Source organism: Rhinolophus ferrumequinum, chromosome 3 (genome assembly GCF_004115265.2).
Source record: "Rhinolophus ferrumequinum isolate MPI-CBG mRhiFer1 chromosome 3, mRhiFer1_v1.p, whole genome shotgun sequence".
Lineage (NCBI taxonomy): Eukaryota > Metazoa > Chordata > Mammalia > Chiroptera > Rhinolophidae > Rhinolophus > Rhinolophus ferrumequinum.
In genome coordinates, this window is record NC_046286.1 from 94,361,324 (window position 1) to 94,385,357 (window position 24,034).

Genomic DNA, 24,034 nt, shown 5'->3' on the forward strand with positions numbered 1-24,034 from the left:
TCTCAAGCATATCTTAAATTTAGCTCCTCATCCCCACCTGTTCCCACCTCTCTCTGTTTTGCAATCTCTCTACCCGCCACCCTCAGGCAAACACCAGTCATCCTTACCTTCCCCTCCCCCTGGCCTCCCATTGCCAAGTACTTGATTTATTTTAGAGGAGTCTTTCTTAAATTCATTTCTATTTTCGCTGTCACCATTACAGTTCCAGACCCCATGAACTCTAGTTTAAAACTTGATGAGAAATTCCTAATGGGCCATTGGGCCTCCAAACTCTCACCAATCTTATCCAGTCTCTGTACAGCAAATATCAGAGTATCCTTTGATGCTATAAGTTGAAAGTTATATACAGGATAAGAAGGGAAAGGGGGAATATAGAGATCCGAAAGAAGTCAAGTAACACATTTTTCCAAAGGCAGTGAAATACATTTACCTAATTTAAAATTTCTCTTCACATAGTTATACAAATTTTAGTCAACAATGAGTCTTTCTCTCTCAGTAAAAGTGCAAAATACATACCTTAACTCTACGAGTAATGCTTAGGAACTGACAAGTTTTATCATAAAGTTCTTCCAGGTTTTCTCTGTCCCAGTAGAAATCAGGAGTAATCAAGAAATCCGAACTCAAGTTTACATGGTGTCTTAAAAAAAGGAAAATGATAACTTTTTATTTCTATCTTGAATTAAAAATCATAGTCTCTATTATATTTTTTATTTACATGGTGCTTTATGACAATGTTTTTTAATGCTGACCTTTAATACTTTTGAGAAACACATAACTAAAAAATTGGTAAGAATTAAAAAATTTGCAACCAATTAATTCAATCTTTAATATTAATATCATTTATAAAGTAGTTTAAAAACAAAATGAGAGGTTTTTTTCCCTACTTCTAAACTTTTTTCATTAAAACTTTTTACAATATACACAAACATTTTCTTGTGGACAGGTAACCACATGGCTCAAAAAGAAAAAGAAAAAGGTAAAACTTGACCAATCTTATTCCTATTCTTAATCCCATCTTTCCCTTTCTCCTACCCCCTATAGATAACCAATGTTAGTTTTCTCTGTATCCTTCCAGTGTTTATGCAAATGCTGGACAAGCAGATAGATACACATATAAACACACACCCACATAACTTTCTTATTTTATATCTTTTTTGTACATAAGAGGTCTAAGCTTACTTTTAAGTGAACACGTAAGTTGTAGAAGTAACATATAGCTGTTCGCTATAAAATAAGAAAATACACTAGAGAAGTTTTAAGAAAACAGTGGTGGGCCCTTTTATTTTAACACATGACTCAAATCCTTTAGGCCCTGCAAACACTTTGCTGTATCCTTCCAGATCTTTTTCTATGCATACATGAGTGTGTGTGTACATGCACATATGTGTGGTATGTACACATATCAAGATAAATAGGAATATTTATTTTTGTTTGCTTACACAAGTGCAATCATACCATATATAATTTAGATTTATTTTTTCACATAACGCGCCATGTTTCCATTCATAGATTTACCACATTTCTTTTAATAACACGAGCACTTTTATTGTAAAGAGAAGATTAAGAATAGTAAGACTTGTCTGTGGCCATACCACCCCGAACGTGCCTAATCTCATCTGATCTCGGAAGAATAGTAAGACTCTATATAGAGATTATTCACAAACCTAAGTATATTCAGTCTTAACTTCTGAGTTTTGACGTTATGATTTGCTGTATGAAATTCTGCTTGCTTGCATTGCCGAGAGAGATGAGAAGAATTTCTCTACCTCACTTAGAGAATTCAAAGCTTTAGATGTGCTGTGGGGTGCTCCTGATAAAGGGGGTTTTAATTTTTGTTGGTACTTTGAATTAGGGCTTCTGAACTATGAGAAACGCATAGAGGATGAAACACTGGATCACTTATCCTCCCCAGGCCAAGCATACCATGTTTCCCCCAAAATAAGACCTACGCCGAAAATAAGCCCCAGTTAAGATCGTCAGCCAGACGGACGCATTAATACATATGACGATGTTCCAGAAGAAGATGACATGACTGTATTTGGATAAATGTAGATTGTTGTACATGAAAAAATAAGACATCCCCTGAAAATATGCCCTAATGCGTCTTTTGGAGCAAAAATTAATATAAGACCCAGTCTTATTTTTGGGGAAACACGGTATAAGACCCAGTCTTATTTTGGGGAAAACACAGTACAAGGAGAATGTGGAAAAACAACTCGTAGATAAACTACTTACAATGAACTCTAGTAACTCATCCCATAGACTGGAGGGGACGAAACACTGAACTTGGCTGCTTAGTGAGAATAATGCCAAGATTCAAGATTTCATTCCATAAATCCCAGAAAAATTACAAGAATAAAGTAAACTGAAATTTTTTTGGACACTTATTTAAAATGATGCACTGTTATGTTTCATCAATTTGAAGACACAGTTCTTCCCATTTTACCATCTCCGAAAATGGGAGGCATCTTTAAAATTTACGCTGTCTTACAGGTGGCAGTTGGGACTTAGTTATCATTGCCTTCAACAATTTATTTCCCTTATGCTTTCCTTTTTATGTATATGCCCAAGAGGGAATGTGATAGAATCTATATCCAAATAAGACTAAAAGAGCTATTTCGGCAAGTGCAAAAAGTAAATTCTCAGATCAAGTATCATCGTCTAACTGGCAGCATTTTCCCTCTCCTGTGGCATCGTATGGTGTCTCTGTCAATGAAATATGGTACATAACTTTTCTGTAGCAATTAGGTCTATTTAGCATTATGATGCAGTGAAAGAGTTTTACTGAAAATTGCCATTATCCAAATTCTAGAATGTATCTTTCTACCTTCAAAGGACATTGACTATGCGCCCTGATGTAGGTTTAACGTAGATTAATTATGATCTCTTTTGCACGTGCAGAATTTCTCCCAGTATAGTCCTAATATAGCCCAAATGCTTGTAATGGCTAAGAGTTCTGCTTATAAAGAATGAAACCAAACCAGCTGCATGTCCCATAAAGGTGCAGATATGGGCTCTTTACTACAGAAATACAGAAATGTTTTCTTAAGATCATTAAATATATCAAATATTTTATATCACAGAGGAAATTCTACCTTAGGGCAAACAGTTCACCCATTTTCTGCATAACTTCTTCATGAGATAGTTTCACTTTCTTCCCAGCTTTTAAAGCCTATTTTGGAGGGAAATAAAATACATACATACATACGTACATACATACATACATACAAACATACATATATCTGATAAGTAATGGGTCCATAAAGCAAATTCTGAAGCAGCATAATTTTAATCTGATGCAAATGATATATCATGGATGAATGTCTCCCAGTCATCTCACTTTGAGATAATCAATGAATTAAACTTGTTAGGTAGAAATTTTATATTCCCTTTTTTCATTTCCCTTCTCAACAGCATTTTCTGTGATGTACATTCCCAATCTCTTATTGAAAATTCAGGGCCTCTTTCCCTGAATATAATTAGATTATTCTTACACAGTAAAAAAAAAATAATTACAGTAAACATGATTTTTAATGTATTTTGAAATTTTGATATAACTTACAGGTATATTTCATGCCATTATTTATCTTATAATTTAGGAAAACACTTTTTTTAAATCAAGAAAAGTGCTCATAATTTCCTTCCTTAGAAAGGAAACACTTCACTTTTTTTCTTTAACTTAGTTATATTAAAAATATTGCACCATCAGAGGAAAGTAATTTGAATTTTAAGTTAAAAAAAAACCCCAATATGAAGTTTCCTATTTCATCACTTTATATGTAACAGGGGACTCCTTTTTTCACTTAAATTCAGTATAGCTTTTTCAGTGTTTACGATTGTCTTTATTGTACTCCTAAATATAGTACTATAGTGGGAAATTTGTGTTTTTCCCAAATAGAAATCAATCCTTGAAAATAAGCATAAAATTGGTATAATTACCTCTGGAATTGACTGAATAGATTCAACAAATTTATCCAGTGATGCTTCCCAAATAGCCAGTTTCACTGGGGAAAAAAGTTCACAATGGAACATTCTTTATCACCATATTCATGTTTATACAAAATGCATCATTGCACAGTACCTGCACTGCCATTTCAACAATACTTTAAGAAGCAAATGTGCTAAAAATTTGGAACTGAAATTTAAGAATACTTCATTATTATAAAGGACAGCACTACAGTGGAAAAAGAAGAAATGAAGTTGATTTCCAAGCCCTGTTGGCAGATCGAAGCCATATTTGGTAGAATTCCTGATTTTCTAATATTGCACCTTGGGAACCCAGGCAGTGTAAGGAACAGCCTGGATTGAAGACTGCCTCGTAGAGGGGTCAGGAACCCGGCTCTCCCCACCTGCCCTCACACTCCTCAAGGCTGAGTACAGCTCAGAAGCCCCTGAGCCTCTGAGAGTGTGGAGTGGACAGGCCACAGCCACAGCAGCCTAGTGTAGACTGATGCCAAAAAATACGTAGAGAACATCTACAGTTTTATACAAGAGCTTGGATCTTTCAGAAAAAAACCTAGAAACACTGTGACTCTCCCATTTATGTGAAAAACTAGAGAATATTTTTCTACACAGGTCTGGGCTTTCTGTGCCTGGATTAAAGACAACCTATGAATAATCACCACACAGAGAGGAGAGGAAAATAAAGGTAATAATAGTAATGATATACAAAGTATTTTTGGAGAGGGTAGGCTTTATCAATGCAATTAATAAAGAATGAGTAGCAGCTGACTCTGGGTGGTGAACACACAGTGTGATTTATGGATGATGTGATACAGAATTGCACACCTGAAATCTATGTAATTTTACTAACAATTGTCACCCCAATAAATTAAAAAAAAAAAAAAGACACAATAAAAAAAAAATTAAAAAAATAAAGAATGAGTAGCTTCAGCCCAGATACTATATTTCATACTCTATTTTTTTTCTCTTGGAGGGAAAGAAAAAAAGAATGTAGAACTTTGCTGGGTATTCTGTGAAAACATGCCAAAATCTTTACTAAATATTTAAACTTCCCTTCATGAAGTGAAAACTATGGAATACTTTCTCTGCTGAGTAGTATTGACTTACCTGAAAGGCAAAGAGCATTTGAAAAAGCAAATTTCTCTAGAATGGCGTCATCTAAATCCAGCTCTGAATTTAACCTGATTTCCCCTCTGTGAAGTTTTGACTGCCCCCTGTGAAAAGGGAAAAAAAAAAGTATTTTGTAAATCCTGAAAAGCACTTTAATTTTTTTTGAAAAATGTCACCTGAACCTGAAACTAATACAAAAAATTTTTAAAAGTTAAAAAAAAAATTAAATGAAAAAATACAATATTAAAGTAACTGACTCACTCACACACACACACACACACACACACACACACACACAAGAAAACAGAAAAATGCCACCTTATAATCTTTATAGATCATTTTGGAAATTTGTATCCAGAGTCTTATAAATGTTTTATATGTCCTTTGAGCCATGTCTAGAAATTTATCCTAAAGAAATAAAAGGTGCAAAGAAAAAATTGTATATAAAAACTTTTTATGGTCAAATGTTTAATAGTAAACAAAAAGGAAAGAAACTAAATGTTTAATAGAAGAACAGTTTATTTATAGCAATTCCACACAACAAAAATGAAAAAGCATGTTTTTGAAGGATATTTAATGGAAAGGGGGAAAAATATCACAATATGTTGCTAAGTGAAAAAATGTTGAATATAAAACTATATACACAGTGTAATCTAAAATTACAGGGAGGTGGTGGGGGTGGGGAGGGAGATGGGAAGCTATGAAAAACTAAGGTATACGTGCAGAGAACTCTGGAAGGAAGTGGGAGACAGGGAAATGGAAGGAATTTGGGAATATAAACATCACAAGCAAACAGGAAAAGTATAGAGTAAACCTCCCCAAAAGACGTGAGGCAAGAAGAGATGAACAAAGCAGGGTGGACAAGGAGGCCTGATAGGAGGGCGGGGACGCAGAATCTGCTCAGGTAGAGGGAAAAAAGGAGACAAGAAAGAGAGCAGCATTAACAAGATGGTTTTATAAATGAGCTTAGCTCACACACAATGGGGCAGCAGATACCTGCAATCTTAGGCGGGACTCATGTAACAACCACGTTGGTGGCTGCCAAGGTCTTTTTGAACGAAACCAAATCACTGACACTAGGGTCCAAAGAGTTAAGGACTTTACTCCTCCTTAGATAAAAGGTTGTGAGTGTGTGTGTGTGTGTGTGTGTGTGTGTGTTTCTGTGGGTGGGTGGAAGAGAGTACCAAGTCAGTAATAGTTTGATCTGGAAGGAGAGCACAAAAGAGGAATTTATGGGAATGATACCACAAGGCCAAGTGCTTAATAATTAATAAAATTCTATTAGTGCCTCATTTGTTGTATCTCTCAGGGTCACATCCTCACTTTCCACTGCAGCCAGCATGGTGGGCCCAGGCCCTCACTCACGAGCCAGGAGCGCTTGGGCGACACAGACCATCTCTATCTCCTCTGAAAGTTAGTTAATTGCAATTACAGGGTTTTTGTCAGGATTCAATGAAATGATGCATGAAAAGCAGTTAGAACAGTACCTGGCACAGGGAGAGTAATTTTGTTGGCTGTTATTACTTAGCTCTTACTCCATCTAGTCTTTCCACAGCTAGTGTCTCTTCCAAACGTTCTTAAAGCTCTCCTTTCATCACTTCTTTTCTTAATACGAAGACATTGTCCTCTTCCACTAGACACATAACTCCGTGAGGAAAAAGACCTTTCAATCTTCTTCCTACTGCCTTCTTTTTCTGCCCTAATATCTCTCTTCAGTTCCCCCTGGCTCAGGAAGGAATCCGTTAGTAGGTTGTCTACCCATATATTGTACCTGAAAATAGTGTGTCAGGACCCCACTTCTTGCAGGCACCCCGTTTCTACAGGTGGTTCTCTTAGACCATCCCCTCATTGTATTTCCTTGTTAAACCCAAAATCAATAGAGAAAAAAATGGGTTCACTTAAGAGAAAACTTTATTAGATCAATTCGATTGGTGCATTCTGATGAAGGCATACTATTTTACTTGATTTAGGCTGCTTAGGAAAACTTACATTATACTGTCTATGTTTTAATTTATGGGTGGCCTGAGAAGGTAAAAAAATAATGTCTATCCACTTGTAATTATTGTATTGTTTAGGCTTTGTATTTGTACCAATAACTTTTTTCTTAAAATTAGTCTCCAAATTCCTAAGTCATTTATCCCCTCTACCATTTTACCTCATGATTCCAAATGCCACTTTCATAAATTTGACAAAATGTTGCTTACTCTGTTTTTATATAGTTAAGCTCTTCATTTTCCCAGTGTACCAATGCAATTTCATAGGGCTGAATTTCATGTTTTTCTAGAACTTGCATCACTTGCTTCATCTAGAAGAAAAAGAAGATCAACCTGATATTACACCTGACTCCTTCAGCACAGAAGTAAGTTACAGTGTTAATACATTTTCATTACATTTGATGACATTTCTTGTTAAGTTTTTAAGAAAAGAGCAATTTGATTTGTGATATTAAACTCATCAGGAAGATATACTCATTTTGTCTTTATATTTGTAAAACACACGTTTTTACAAAGAAGAAAATAAAAGAAGAAAATAAAAATTATCATTATCCCACAACCCAAAGAAAACCACTAGTAAAATTATGGTTTGTATTCTTTAAATCTTTTAAAAAATGTATAAGTAACATACTTCACAAAATTTAAATGGGACTGGCCCAGTGGCTTAGGTGGTTGGAGCGCTGTGCTCCTAACGCCGAGGTCGCTGGTTTGATTCCCACATGGGCCGGTGAGCTGCGCCCTCTACAGCTAAGATTGTGAACAACAGCTCTCCCTGGAGCTGGGCAGCCGTGTGCTGCTGCGCGGGCTGCTGAGTGCTGCTGCAGGCTACTGTGAGCGGCCCGCGACCAGTGTGAGGCCAGCAGCCATCGTGGGCTGCCATAGGCTGCTGTGAGTGACCGGCAGCCAGAGTGAGCTGCTGTGGGTTACCGTGTGCTGCTGTGAGTGGCCAGCAGCCATCGTGAGCAGGCGGCAGCCGGCGAGAGCTGCTGTGAGAGGCTGACCAAGGACTGGCAACTGACTGCCTCAGCCGTACGGAGCGCAAGGCTCATAATACCAGCATGGGCCAGGGAGCTAGACTGAAAAACAACGGCTTGAACCGGAGTGGCAGGGGAAGCAGAAGAAGGGGGAAAAAAAATTTAAACAAAAAGTGATAATCTCTCTGCTGTCTGGAACTCCTTCTCCCCAAAGGTAACCATTAAACATGGCACACAGCCTTCCAGACTTTTTTCCATGTTTTTTCCATGTGTGTATCTTCATTTATTTTGCTTATTATATGAAATGGGATCATACTGTGCATGTGAACATTTTCAAAGCTATTTTCCTTAATGCAGGAACCACAGTTTATTTAACTGTCCTAAATGTCCATCCATGGGAAATGATTTCTATAACCCACTAGTACAAGGTCAAAATGCACCATCCTTATGTGTGTTACTTCATGATCTTGTGGGAATATTTCTTTAGGAATTGCTAGATAAATAGTCATGAGTATGTAAAGCACAGGGAATATAGTCAATGATAAGATAATAACTATGTATAGTGTCAGATGGATACTAGACTAGTCGGAGGAATCACTTCTTAAATTATATAAATGTCTAATCACTATGCTGTACACCTGAAATGAATACAAAATAATATTGAATGTTAACTGTAATTGAAAAATTTTAAAAGGGGGGAAAAGGTGAAGGGGAATAAGAAATTCAAACAAATAAGTCATGGGGATGTAATGTACAGCATGGGGAATATAGTCAATAATATTGTGATTGTGTGGTATGGTGTCAGATGGTAGCTGGACTTATCATGGTGATCACTTCTTTAGCTATATAAATGTTGAATAACTATGGTATACACCTGAAACTGATATAATGTATGTTAGCTATACTGTTAAATAAAAATCTTTAAAAAAAAGACATGCACAATTATAATTTTGATAAATATTGCTAAACCAAATAGTTCCTATTCCTCCCAAATAGTTTTTTTCCAATTTTAGAATCCAAACATTTACGAGAGCATTCTTTAAAAACTGGACATTATCAGCCTTTTACATCTTTGCCACTTCAAATAGCCTATTTGTATTACATTTTTTTCTTATATTTGTTGGTCATTGATATTTCCTTTTCTTTAGGAAACCCTCTCCCCATCCCCAGCACGGTGTGTGTGTGTGTGTGTGTGTGTGTGTGTGTGTGTGTGTGTGTGTTTCCTCTTAGTAAAACTGGGATGGTGTATGGTACATTTTTTTAACCAGCTCTGGTATTATATTGGTTATATTTTGTAACCTGCTCTTTAATTTAACTGTATTATATACAAAGGCAGTTTCCTAGAAATAGCTATTTTTCCACATGATTTTTAAGAGCTATGGATTCTACTCTATGGGTATATTTAAACAAACTTCCTACTATTATGTATTTTGGTTATTTCTCATTTCTGCTTTGCTGAACCATTCTGTACATCATTCATCAGCCATAGCTACAATTATTTTCTTTGAAGAATTTTCTAGATGTAGAGTTGCTGAGTTAAATATAAAGCTTTGATGAGTACTATTAAACTGCCTCTAAAAAGGCTGTATTAAACATATTCAGATTGGGATACGAAGAAATGAGTTCCTGTGAGTGATAAAGTCCTAGAAAACTGATCTAAAAATAAGACTCAGAGCAGCCAGCTCCCCGTGAACTGTGTGTAAATTATCCATTTGATAGATTGTCATGTATGAAATATGTTTCCTTCCATCTGTAGTGTAGCCAGGACTGTTCTGATTCTCCACAAATTAGTGTAGCCCCAGAGAACAGAAAATGCAGGAAATTGTAAGACAAAATAAACATTACTTTGGAAGATGAAACTGCTAGGATAAACATCACGTAATACAAAGCAAATAAGTTGTAGATTATCTGTTAATTTATCTTCCAATGGCTCAGATTATTGAGTGCTAATTAACAATTTATTCTGAGAAAACCACATTTTTATACTTTTATACTTTTTCTACACTTACAGTTTTGTCTTTCACATTCCAGAACACAGCAGCTCCTTCCCTGATTTAAAAGAATAAAAGAATAAACTAAGTTAAAGGTAGAATACATTGTTTAGGGCTATACATAAAGCCTTGCTTAGGGAACTTCTAGAATTCCAGAATGCAATTTAAAAAAATAGGATGTATTATTGATTGAACATTACGGTTCCCAGATGGATTTGCCAAAATAAGAGGTATTTTTTGAACTCTTGATAAAACCTAACCTCTCCAAAATTCATGACTTCTCTCATAATTTGCAGAACAAATACTTACTGTTAATACTATGTAACTGTATCATGTATCTAAACCGTATATACCTGGTTCAATTCTGATATCAGGAATCAGAATAAGGACATTTTTGAGACCTGTCTTAGCTCTCATTAGGCAGATTCTGCTGCAGGAGAAGAATAAAGGGGCATGCTTTTAACAGTTGTGGAATAAGGACACTGAGATAAATTAAAGCCTCAGATGGATAAAGGCACCGATAGGATACAGCCACCCATCCCTACAGCGTTTACGGCACAAGTACAATGAAACCACAGGAGGCCCTCTGAATCCAGTTCTGGCTTAGATAGAATTCAAAGCCTCAAAACTATAAATGAACTTGTTTTGATTTCTGAAGTTTCATGTGTTGAGCTGTTTCAGGTAGTAAATAAAAAAGGAGTACGGCTCTGGGCTGTTGCACTGGAGGAAGGAAAGGTGGAAATGAAAGAAAGATAAAAATATGTTGGTCCCATACTAGTCTTCAGACATTTCTTAAGCAATGTGCTTAGTATACTCCTATGTGTGGGTCTGTGCTTCGTATCTGGGATACAAATATGAGTATGGTCTAGTTCCTATCCTCCAGGAACTCCCAGTCTAGAAAAGGCTGATGATACCTAGACCGCCAATTACAACAGTGTGATCAGTACTGTAGCAGAATTATGCAAAACATACTTGAATGTACATTGGAGGGACACAGTTCCTAAAGGAGCAGCAGAGCTAGCCAAAGGAGAGACGAGAAGAGGCAACACAGCCGAGAACACAGCCTGGCCTGAGAGAAAAGGTGGGAGGGACAGGACTACGTCCCAGAATAAACAGCCAGTAGTGTGAATGGCTGTGGATGGGAGGAAGTAGAGGGCAGTCAGGTTAGAGGCAGGGAAGAGCCAACCCCGCAAGGAACTCTGTGCTGTGATGAGGAGTTTGGTCCATTTCCATAGAATTTTAGGCAGGAGAGTGTAGTGATCAGAATTACCTATGGAAAAATTATCCTGCCCATAATAGACAAACAGACTGGTGGTGGGGTGAGAAGACAGGCAGGAGACCAGGTAGCAAACTGTTGCAATCGGCCAGCATTGGGTCTCAGGATATGGATTTAAAGCTCCAGTCAGAGGATTAGTTCAGGGAACCACTTCTAGGCAGACAGGTCTCGGGAACTGCATCCTCCATCGAGAGCTGGGCGGTGCAGTGTGGCACTCAGAAGCTTCGTGGGGCTACTGAGCACTTGGAAGATGCCTGGTCCAAACCGAGAGAGGCTTTGCTAAGTGTAAAACACACACCTGGTTTCCAAGACTTAGTATGAAAAAAAGAATGTAAAATCTCATTAACTATTGACTGATTACATGTGGAAATGATATATTAAGTATGTTGGGTTAAATAAAATACACTATAAAGTTTAGCTTCAGGCAATATACATTATTAGTGTTGTTCAAAATTAAATTCATCTTTTTTTAACTTTAAAAAATGTGGCTGTTAGAAAACATATCACTGCATGTGAGGCATGCATTTGCGGCTTGCACTGAATTTCTAATGGCTGGCACTGACCTAAGGGACCGCAGAAATCCAAATTCCTCACTTGAGGCAAAGGGGACCCTACTCTACTTGGACAAAATGTTGAACTCTGGATTATCTCCAAAGTAACATCAAAAGCCAGGTGAGCTGTCGACAGGAACAATGATAGAGCTTCCAGCTACCATCAACTACAAGGATAAAGACCAGAAAAACTTTACCAAAGTTTGGATTCTTACGGATGTTCCATTTGTTTCTGTTCTGCCACTTATCAGTCCCACAATTGTGGGTAATTCACCTAATCCCTCAGACCCTCGGTTTCTTCAGCTGCAAAACGGGAATAACAGTCCTTTCTCCAGCATTGTGAGGATAACATGAAATTATTCCAAGTGGTTCCTACTATCATGACCCTTCCCCTCAGCTCCTCCGGAGTATCTGATATTAAAACAACCTTTAAATAAAGGAATAGATGTACGTGAGTCAGGGTCCTGGTCTGAAGTCTCTGGACAGTAAAGTCGGCGAAAACTTTAGCTAAAGAGCTCCAGAGGAGAAGGAGGGAAAGGAAGAAAAGACAGCAGGGCAGGCAGCACGAGCCCGGGAAGGGGCACTGAAGACGAATGGGAAGTAGGATTCTTGACATACACTTGGTAAATGCAAACCCAGATTTCCAAATAGAGACAAGCCAGGGGAAGATTCTTCACTGGTTTTAAAACTTCTTCATTTTATGAGAGGATTTACCAGAAGACTCCTAAAACTGACAAGCCCTCCTAGATAAAATAAGAATCAAAGGATAAACTGAAATGACAAACTGTGAGCACATTTACTGTTGACAGAGGAGAAATACCTACATCTTTATAGACCACATGACCTGACCGCTAGCCCATCTCCCAGTGGGGTTTCTTTCTTGTCTCACCTGAAGAAGAATATTGTTCCAGGATCACCTTCTTTTGCAGAACTTTCGACACCCATCACCAAAATATTTGCTGCATCTGTGATTTAAAGCAAATTACTAAAAAGGTACTATGTCATGAGGTGACACAAGGTTTAAGAATCACCTATAAACTTTCAATCAAGAACTTAGGATCATTTCTTCATATACAATTAGGTACTCTGTAACACACTGTTTTAAGGTTTCTGACAGAATTTAGAATATGAAAATGAAAGGATCATACAAAATTACTTTCACAAAACATTCAATGACCTGTGATACTATTAGTACTATTTGAAACTGTTCATTCACACCCATTTTGATTCAGTTCCAGCTAATAATTATTAAAGTGTTAGTTTCAACACAACTATGGCTCAAAGTGTAAACTTCTTTCTACAAAATTAAAATAAAATTTGAAGAACCATTAATAATAAAATACAATTTTATTATTGTAATTAATAAAATACAATTTTATTTACAATATAATTTTATATATTAACAATATAATTCTCAAATGACTAATAATATAATTCTAAAACTACTAATTCTGCTAAATTTTAAATTATATTGTGTAAATTGTGGGTAACAGAAAATATACAGAAACAAAGATATTGACCATTTCAAAATATATCTGATTTCAAAGTTAATTATGAGAACTACCACAGTAGTCATCTGTAACATTTAAATATTTTAACCTTTTAAATATTATCAAATATATATTAATATACAGATACTCATCAATAAGAAGTTCTTTATATATTAGTATAGTAATATTTGTTATAACTATATATTCTATAATATAAATTATAAATAATCTGTTAATATATTAATAAATATACTAATAGTAATACCTAAAAAGTTATATATAATTTCCTAACCTAAAATTAGGATCGTCAGTTTCAGAATTCCTGAGGTTGGGAGATGAGGGGTACAGAGACCAAATCCTAAATCACCTTTTTTGGGTGAACTCTAACTTCCTCAAGTGCTATATCCTGAGGGCCAAGTTCACCTATGCAGCCAAGAGCAACATAAAGGAAATGGAAAAGACTCAGGCCAGTGAGAATGGTCCAAGAAGCCCCCAAGTATGCAGTGTACCAGCCATCCTGCCTGATGGCCAAGGATACCCCTGGGTTAGTTTTCATCTTAGGGGCCCTGGACATAGCTCTGTTTTTCTAACTCAATTATGTTTGTTTTTGCCATCAAATAGCACAAATAGTCTGTTCAGATCATCAAGGCTGAAAAAGCATGATGACATTTCCACTATTTTTTATGGGGTCAATGGCTCTTAAGAATTTTCTCTGTAGCAAAGAGGTTTTCAACCTGCTATTTTTGCTGCTTTGAGGTAAATTCATGATTTTCCATCAAAATGTTCCAACTTACTTATTTTTTAATATAAAGCAGGCTGTTTTCTCAAGACTCCTTCTTGATACTATTCTACTACCCTCGATTTACTTTAATTCTCTTTATAATATTGTGTTTACCTTTTAATTTTGTTAATTTTAAAGTATTAGATTATAGTGGTAAATTTTTCTTTAAAGGCTCTCCTCAACATTTCGATCAATTTCCTGGTTCTTCTGTTAATACTTTTCAATCTGACAGAAATGAGGTGTCATGGCCTTTGATTATCCTAAGGAATAGTGATGCTGTAAAGTTTAATAGGTCTTACTGACTGTAATCTGAGAACTGCGTTCTCTGCAGAAACATTTTAATTTCTTATCTTTGTATGTCATTTGTATGAAGAGATTCAATGCCACTGTTTTGATGCAATCCTTTAAATAGAAAATGAAACTTAAGCAAATGCATATATAAGAGCATATCACAGGAAAACTGTTTTCTTAATACATTTTAACATACTTGGCCCCAGGTTCAAGATGTACCTCTAGGCAAGGTTGTTACTTCCACATATCCATGAGAGGCCAGATCTTGAGATAGATTTCCAAGATGATATTCGTCTGCAGTTGCAAATGCTGTGCAGTGCATCAGGTCCTGTGTCAGTGAGATTAGCATGACACTGGTTAGCAAGCGACTAAGTGTCTGCAATGGTTGCTGTCACCTTCCAGGACTCCATCTTGCAAAGCTAGCACTTGGAAACGTTTTCTTTATACGTCTCAAAAGACTCATCCAAGGGGTATGTCAAGGATGAGGAGAAAGAAGCAACAGGGAGACAGATTTCAGCAGAATCTATGAATGATTCCCGTGCTAGCCAGAAAGACACAATGGACTATCCTGAAAGGGGAGCTGCTCCCCAACTGGTAGTATTTCAAGCACAGACTGAGCAAAAGATGATTAAGGCATCAAACGGCTGCCTAGAGGAAATGCTATTTAAAAAGTCTCTCCAACTCTTGGAAGAGTTTCCATGACTCTTTCACAGCAACGTTACTATTTGAGATTATTTGATAACTTGTCACTAGCCTTGTACAGGCAGAGATCACTATAAATCTACAAAGGAATTACAGAACTTTTACTCTGGTTAATATTAAATAAAAAGTTCTTTAAATCTGAGAATGTACTCAGGTTTGGTTAGTGCTTTGGTTCCTGCACTGTGTCTCATCTGTGTATACATGTAAACATTCATGGTTTGTGTCTCTACAGTACACACATGGAAAGTAATACGGCACCATTTGTCAGACTAAGTCACATCCCATTAGTGAGTCCTGATATCAATTTAGTTGGCCCAAACCAGCTTTGAAAAAAAAACACAACACAAAAAACTAAATAGAATAAAACAGAAAATATTAGAGTACATTATTCATAGTAAGGTTAAATTTTTATGACGTGTTTTTTCACCTAGATATGTCTAAGTGTGTATACAGTCACTATGTATGTATAATATAAAATACATTTCTCACTTCAGGATGTGGTCAGTAAAGTTCAAAAGCGATCAGTACAGGTACTGAGAACTCAGGCACAGAATATAATTTAAAAAATCAGAATAACAATAATGCCTACTTTATAGGATTGTTGGGAAGTTTAAACAAGCTGATCAATGTCAACTGCTCAGAACAATGACTGGCACAAATGTTCAACATTTCGTGGTTAGTTATTATTGCACATACAGATATGTTTAAACCGTCAAAATTTAAGGGAAATTAAAAAGCTTATCAAGTAACTACATCTGAATTTTCGTACTGTTTCTCCGAAAAGAGACCTAGCCAGGCAATCAGCGCTAATGTGTCTTTTGGAGCAAAAATTAATATAAGATTGGGTCTTATATATTATATCATATAAGACCCGGTCTCACATTACAGTAAAATAAGACCAGGTCTTATATTAATTTTTGCTCCAAAAGATGCAATAGCGCTGACTGTCCGGTTAGGTCTTCTTTTCGGGCAAACATGGTATGTTCATAATGTTGTTTTTAATGTGCACTCATCAGAAGATTAGTGATTTTTTTTTTTTTTGCCTGACCCCTCTTCCCCTCCCCCCCGCCCTGTTTTTTTAAGCCATTGTTTCTCAGTCCAGTTGTAGGGCACAGCTCCTCTGGCCCAGCTGGTATTATGAGCCTTGCCCTCCACCTGGCTGAGGCAGTAGGTCACTGGTCATTGGTCGGCTGCTCACAGCAGCTCATGGCAGCTCTCGTTAGCTGCTGGCCGCTCACGCCAACTGCTGGCCACTCACGCAGACTGTGGGCCACATGCCAGTTGCTGGCCACTCGTGGCTGTTGGCCACTCACCATTAGTGATTCTATTATCTTTTGATACATATGGTGCTTTGGCCATCACTGGTCAAAAGAGATTTATGAGTCATTTATTCCTGGGATTTACTCATCTCAGCTCCTTTTAAATTCTTTCCACTACTCCTAGTATGAAATTTAAGAAAAGTAATATATTAGTTCCTTCCATCCTCCTACTTTGGTCACTTAACTCTTGGCCCTTTCTCAAGAAATGGCCTAATCTTGCTTTGTCTTTTTCTCAATCTGTTACACAGTTCTAGAGTGTTGTTTAAAAAGTAGTAGAGGAATTAACAGAGGACCCAAGGATACTCACAAACTGAAAAACCTAAAAGCAATAAAATATCTATTCATACGCAAAATGGTTTTAATAGGAAAAAAATAAAAGCCAGACAAAGCTGAAATGGTTGTTGAATGTGAGGATGGATGGATGTAGCACCCTCCTTTCCCAGTTATCTGATAAGCTGATTCCCATTGTTGCCTGGAAATAGGAACACAAACATGGATCCATCCAGCCAAAGTACAGATAGTTGCTAGATAGTTACTGGAGCCCAGGAATCAGTCTGCTTAAGGTTTAGAACTGCCAACACTATCTGTTCTTTTAAGGCTCCATGAAGTTAAAAAGAGCTGACAGGATATAAGATTAAGCTGGATGAAAGAAAGGAATCCTGTTTAGAGGTATCTGGAAGACTGGACAAATTTATTGAAGCTTGCTAAGCAAAACCACAGTATATTAGATTGGATGTCAGAATTGTATCTGTGACTGCTATAGCTGACATGCTTAGTTTGGGCCAGAGTAGGAAGAGCAGGAGGCACAAAGGAGAAGATAGGAAATAAGGAGGTCAAGAGCTGGTTCAGTGGAGAATCTTCCCATAACTGTACTGGAAATGGCAGAGTCCACTGTCTCTAGAATCAGAACTGTGGACTGACTGCCCAGAGAACTACCCAACTCAGGAGTTGACTCACATAGTACTTTTAAGATCTGAATTAACTTATCAACAATAAACTGCGATTTCACACAAAACCCAAATTTCCACCATCTTTTGCTCCCGTGCAAGATCTGGCACTCACTGATGAGGGTTGAGGGAAGGGCGCTGGGGCTCCAGCTCACGCGTTCCCTCCCACTCCCTGCTGTCTCACACCTGCTTCACCACCATTTATGTTACTGACCAGGCCCATCTGTGCTGAAAATTTATACTATTTTGTGCAAAAACGGGGCAAAGCAAAGCATTTAATCACTATTTCCATGAGAAAATTTATTCTGAGCTCCAAATAGTCAGCTTATAAATAAAATTTAAAACGCAAGCTGTTTTTCCTTAGCCATTCCAAGGATCTTCTTTGCATATTCTTTGAAGAATGTCACATTTCCTTCTCTCACCATGTCCTATTTAATTTGGCTCAAAGTTCTAGCCAATATCACATAGCTTATATGGCTTGCCACATTGCTTTCTGTATTCTCCTTAAACTTTTTGGATCTGAGTCCCTGTTTTAAGTTATGGCTTTTTCTATTAATAAATGATTCACAAAGTTTTTCAATTTGACTTGGTAGACATCTTTTTTTGGTTTTATTTCCTTTGCGTTTAAATTCCACGGCTGTATATAAATCCACTTGGTAAAGGGAAAAAAGGCTATGAAGTGTCTTGTCTGCATTTTATTCCCTATTAATCAAAGGTGTTACTTTGTGAGAGGCTTTCATTTTCATATATTTCTTTTTCTGGATATTTTTATATGACTCATTATTTATTAAGCATTTTACACACACACACACACACACACACACACACACACACACACCAGATTTCAGGTTTTAAAATGGGTTTCAACAACTTGTTCTTAAATAAATTGCCAAACCAACCTAAAATTGGATTTAAGACCTAAATTTAGGCCTTTCTATTTTAAAATGTTAAAAATAAAACAACCCAAAGCCAACAAAACCATTACACTTCAGTATAATGGTTTTTCTGGCCACAGAAAACATGTTCCAGCAGATGGGGCTAGAAATCTCTGTATGATTCTTGTTTTACGGCATTGCACACTCTGATGGAATACTTTTCTTAAAAGAGAGTTTATCTTCATTCACATTCTATTATTGAAGAATGTTAGTACATTACAGCAATGTTGCTTCTAAATTACTATGGGAAAAATGCATATTTATCCTGTTTTGCACAGACTGTAGGTGCAAGTTATTAAACACGGATACACTTTACATTACTAGTATGATGCTTTAGCTTTTAAGCTTTTTGACCACAACCCACGGTGAGAAATCCTTTCATATACACAGCACATATATACACATGTGCACACACACCAGTAACTGACACAAAGCTTCCCAAAACAATATTTACCTTTACCATGAGTAATGCATTCTGATACCTTCTAGTTCATTAAAAAAAAAAAAAGATTAACAACCCACTGGCTAAATTTACAGCACACTGTGGTGTTTGTCTGCAAACCACCTCTGTGCATTCCCGCACTCCCTCTCTCATCCCAGGCCCCATGCTGCCCAGAGCAGTCAGTGGTTCTTAGGCTCTGGCTGCCTTCTCCTCTAAGACAGGACACACCAACTAGACAGGACATGGCACTATTGCTGCCATGATTAATTGTGAACCAATGGGATGGGGGTTGAGTATATCAGCAGGTTATGCCCTTTGCCAAGGAGACCAGGCAGAATTGATTCCAAAATAGGGGTGATTAACCTCAACCCGACGATTCCAAGAGCACGCTGTGTGGCAGGAGAGGGCAGCTCAGGGACACACGTGGGGAATGAGACAAAGCACGTGGGGAACGAAACAAAAGCACGCCTGCTTCCGGTACGGAGTAGAGTCCCTTCCTGTCTCAGTTCAGAGGGTGCAGAAAGGACTACAGCACCACAAAGCATTCGCCAGGCCTATGAGCCCATGTGGAGATGGAGGGGCCCTCCAGCTGGGGCAGATAAAAGCCTCTCTTCACCCCATGGAGAGTGTCACCCCATGGAGACCTACTCACATCTCGACTGTGTTCACCTATGGAAAGTAAAATCACCAAAAAATAGTTCCAAAATTATATTACCTCAGATCACTTTAGAAATGCTTTCAGAAATGTAAAGTTTTCTATCATTTTCCATGCTTTCAGAGAGACAACATTACTGTTTCAGTTTTTGCACAACTCCAACTGAAGTCACATCTGTTATGTTACATAATCTCTTCTATATAAGGACCCAGGGAATAAATGACTCCTTAAATTTGGCAATGGAGAAGGTTAGCTCTCGTAAGACATTTTTACTTTTTTTCCCCCCATCAGACTACAGAAATACACAACTCAGGAGGATTTCCTCCTTTCTTTAATCATTGGGCTTCTCAGAACTAAACGTTCAGCTAAATGAGTAATTCATACCAGGTACTTGGTAACATTTATTTCTGTTTATGTCAATTGTTTGCTCTATTGTAAATGTAATGTCTTTATCATCTCATTTGAAACTATGTTAAATTTTGAAAATCTACTTCAAATCCTTTCCTGGAAGCAGAAAAAAAAATCCTACAGAAAAATAAAAAGTGGAGTTTAGGAAAATTGCTTCAATGTCTAATGAAAGCCCAGAGAAATAATGCCTCTTTAATAGTTTACAACCGACAACCACAAAAAGAGTGACATCTCTGACCTTATCTGCATCTTCATAAGAAACCTGATTATACTCTGTGCTGTTAGATATAACAAAAGAAAAAAAAGGAGTTGAGCTTCTTTTTTGTATCTGTCATGAATTTAGGTTTTTGTACTTAATTTCATTTCAGTCACTTAGATTCTGAATTTCCCGGACTATCACAAAGCTAAACAATATAATCAAAAGTCAGGTGCTAGGAAGAAGAAACTGAGAGCAGTACATGTGAAACTCTTTCATCCTTCAAATCTGGGTTCAGAGAAACCATACAAGAATTCAGACAAAACTAGAATCTAAAATAAAAATCATCAATCAACTCCTAACTTCATAACCTGAGGATGATTGGGAAGGTCTGTTCACCTTTTCAAAGGTCAGCTACACTGTGAAGAAAAAAAAAAAAAAGCACACAACCAAATGAAATATGCTCAGGGTCTATTCTTTGGAATCCAATCCAGATTTTCTTTCAGAAAGGCACATTTTCTGTTTTAAATATGATCTATCAAGTTTTAAATATTGATCAAGGCCTGATTAAGTTTTAAATATAAAACATTCCTACTTTTAAAGTGGAGAACTACAGCCATAAATCCCTTTGCTTCTTTTCCATCCCTTCTAACTTAATAAACATTTAGTAAGTATAAGGCACAGTTCTAGGTATTATTATGCAAGATACGAAGGTTAACAAATAATTTGATCCCGACCCTAAATATTTATCATACAGAAGGGAAAGGTGATTACAGCTGAGAAATTCCCACAAAAATTTTAATAGTGAATAAAAATACCCCCTTCAACCTTCAAAGGATAGAAAAGCAAAACCTCCTCGCTGCCTTTTGATCCTATCATGCCCTGTCATTTCACTACCTCATGCCATGCAGTCACCATGCTCACCTGTCTGCAGAGATACCAAAAAAATTATTTTTTAATTTAATAAAAGATTTCTACGTTTTTTTAAATGGGTGTTTTTACAGTACCATTTCTAGACTGGACTAAACAGGAGCCTTCGTTTTCAAAGAAGACCAATAACAAACCCTTTCACAAACTGTCATTTTTACATTTAATAGCCTATATTTTGTCTTTATCTGTATCACTAATTCTGAAAATTAAGATTTTGATTCCCTTTTACTATAACAGGTTTTACTAATAGGCTTCAAAGATCTTGAAAAAAATGCTTCGCTGGTTACCAGTTCTCTTCCACTCGCAGTAGGCTATGCTGCAGTGCACTAAAGAGAGATTATTGTGAAACAGAAGTGCCACCACCACACGTTTTTACCTCATTCACAGACAGAACGGGAAGGTTGGTCCTGGATGGCTGCCTGGTCCTCGAGGCTTTTAGTGGTCTCTTCATCTGTGGAAAGTCTTGTTTAGAAACAAACGTTTCTGGTGATGTGGATGAGTAGTGCCTCTCTAATATTTTTGTAAACCACTTAGAACCTAATAGATTTGGTCTGTGAGGCACTTTCCGGTGAGTACCCAAAGACTTCCGGGTTAGAAGACATGCTTTTTCATCTTGGCAATATGCACTGTTTATTGTATAGAATATGCTTGTATTTGATGGGTGCTGGTTCATTTCCAGAATCTGGGGCTTATTCAAACCGCCAACTGATGTACCAGGAAAGAACAAATCCAAGTTTGGGTCTCTTGTCTGGGTGCCATGTGTTGTACTCTCCTTAAGTGGCTTTACTGTTTGATGAACGAATTTTTGGCCGTGACATGCTTTTGATAAAATACAGTGAGATCCGGCCAGGGCTCTGAGAAGTCTGGCTGACATCACCGCATGCCAAGCTAAAAGAAAAAAAATTCAAAGTTCAAGGTTTTTTAAAAATATTTTTACATATATGTATATATTTTCCTAGGTAATACACATATTTCTAGGACAATGTTTTTTATTTATTTATTTTTATTTTTAATTTATTGGGGTGACAATTGTTAGTTAAATTACATAGATTTCAGGTGTAAAATTCTGTATTACATCATCTATAAATCCCACTGAATACACATATTTCTGTAACAATTTTACAAAATAGATACATCTTAACCTAAGTCTAGTACAGAAAAAAAAAAAGGTTAAAAAAAGTAAATACAAGTATTTCCACCACTTTTCCTTAGTCAACCTTTGGCTTTCTTTCTGGAATGTTACAACATCATAAAGCTATTGATACGACAAGGACCTTAAAAAAAAAAGAAATAGAGCGATGGGATCTTTTCATTTACTTCCTTAGCTTACAATCTATTTAAAAAAACCTGTACTTATAAATTCTTCAAAATTTATTCATCCTTTACATAAGCTAGGGCCAGGGACACTCCCATGAAAGGGCAGGGGGCCCTGCCATCAAGGAGCCCATGGGCTCCTGGGGCAGACAGGCATTTTCAACTGCTCACTGTAACTCAGGGGAAAAGGTCCTAAGCCCTACCGACATCGTACAAGGAAACACATGAGGAGCTTGCGTAATTCTCCATGAGGAGTCAGGAAAAGCTCCCAGAAAGATTTAAGCTGCTACTTAACGGGGAAGGTGCTTTTCAGGTTGAGGGTCGGCAGGGCTGATGGGGGTATGGGGGTGCGATGTGTGTATCACAGATACTCACACACTCCAGACAAAGGAAACAGATCGTGTATGTAAGTAATCGCCTCTTTTATTTACAGTACATTTGTTCTTTAAAAGGAAGCCTGTCATAGGCAATTAATGACAATAATTCTTTAAAAAAAAATAACATGTTAGGAGCTGGGGATACAGGCATGAGTTAACGATCTCTGAATTCACAGTTCTAACAGGGAAAACAGACAGAAAAATGTGATTAAGTACTAAATTAGAGGTATGTACAAACTGTTGTTGGGCCCAGGGAAGGGAGCACCTAGGGGCAGGGGGGTGGATGGGACATATTCACAGAGGTGACATTTGAACTGGGTCTCAAAAGGGCAGGGGGCAGAGGGATCAGCAAATCAAACACCCCAGGTACACAGTGTTGTTTATCTGACAAACAAGGTGCAACTTTAGGGGGAGCAGGAGTAAGTTGCCTAAGAGCCCAGAACTGAAAAGGAGCCAGAGGCTAGATCGTAAGTGATCCATAGGCAGGGGAGGCCAGAACTTTCCAATGCGAGACTCCCATGGTCAAATGTATGTTTAAGAAACTTGTCTTTGGTTACGATATAGAGGAGGAGCTGAGAGAGGCCGAGATACTGCCGACTGAGAACTTTCTACCCACCAAGAGCTCTGCTTCACCTCACAATAATCCTAGGAGGCATCTTACAGGTCAGGAAACTGAGGCTTAGAAATGTAGAGATGTAAGTAAGATCTAGGCTTTTTCAATGCCAAAGACAACGCGGGCCACCACCGCACTGTATCACCTCCCTTCAGAAGGAAGAGGATGAGCGACAGCAATAGTTAGGAGGCAAACCTGCTGCTGTCAAAATATCTCCAGAAGTTGGAATTCTGTGTTTAGGTCTAGTCCAATTAGTTATTATAGTTTGCCTTTATTTAGTACTATCCCCTGCCAGTTGACCCACTGGATTTTGAAGAATCTTGTAACAAAGTCATAGAAATCTGTATACCCAGACCTGGATTCTTTCATCCTCTCCTAGGAAATTCTTACCTCCAAACTCTAAAGACGGCCTTCAGACCGAGGCTGCATGAAGTCCCAGGGCAGAGAAAGTTAAAAGTGACAGGACAGGACAAGGAAAGTAAAAGCTACAGGACAAACAAGAAGTGTGGTTTCTATCCTTGCTCAGAAAGACAGAGGTGTAGCATTTAAGGGGTCCGATACAAAAAAAATACTTAGGCTTTGTGAAAAACTAGAACACAGCTCAGGAAAGTGAAATTTTAATTGTACACAAATTGAAGGATAACAAGTACACTCACTTTTCAATTCCCGTAACAACTTTATGCAACGTTATAGCACTGCATTCACATGCTCCCTGTTATCCTTGTTGCAATTCTTGATGGTTTCTCAACCCATGCAGACCAGTGGAGGGCATGAG

The 24,034-nt window shown here is 37.4% G+C and overlaps 1 protein-coding gene across 1 annotated transcript in view; it reads right to left on the bottom strand.

Annotated features, from left to right (window-relative positions):
- Positions 1-24,034, bottom strand: part of RMND1 (required for meiotic nuclear division 1 homolog) — a 41,165-nt gene that overhangs the window by 13,324 nt on the left and 3,807 nt on the right. Inside the window, exons 2-10 of the mRNA XM_033102660.1 lie at positions 21,332-21,843; positions 14,641-14,749; positions 12,749-12,824; positions 10,051-10,090; positions 7,278-7,378; positions 5,071-5,177; positions 3,940-4,004; positions 3,096-3,172; positions 517-637 (exon numbers count right to left, since the gene is read on the bottom strand). Of these exons, the coding sequence (XP_032958551.1) occupies positions 517-637; positions 3,096-3,172; positions 3,940-4,004; positions 5,071-5,177; positions 7,278-7,378; positions 10,051-10,090; positions 12,749-12,824; positions 14,641-14,749; positions 21,332-21,829 (1,194 nt within the window). The 5' untranslated portion in view covers positions 21,830-21,843. The remainder of the gene's footprint in view (positions 1-516; positions 638-3,095; positions 3,173-3,939; positions 4,005-5,070; positions 5,178-7,277; positions 7,379-10,050; positions 10,091-12,748; positions 12,825-14,640; positions 14,750-21,331; positions 21,844-24,034) is intronic.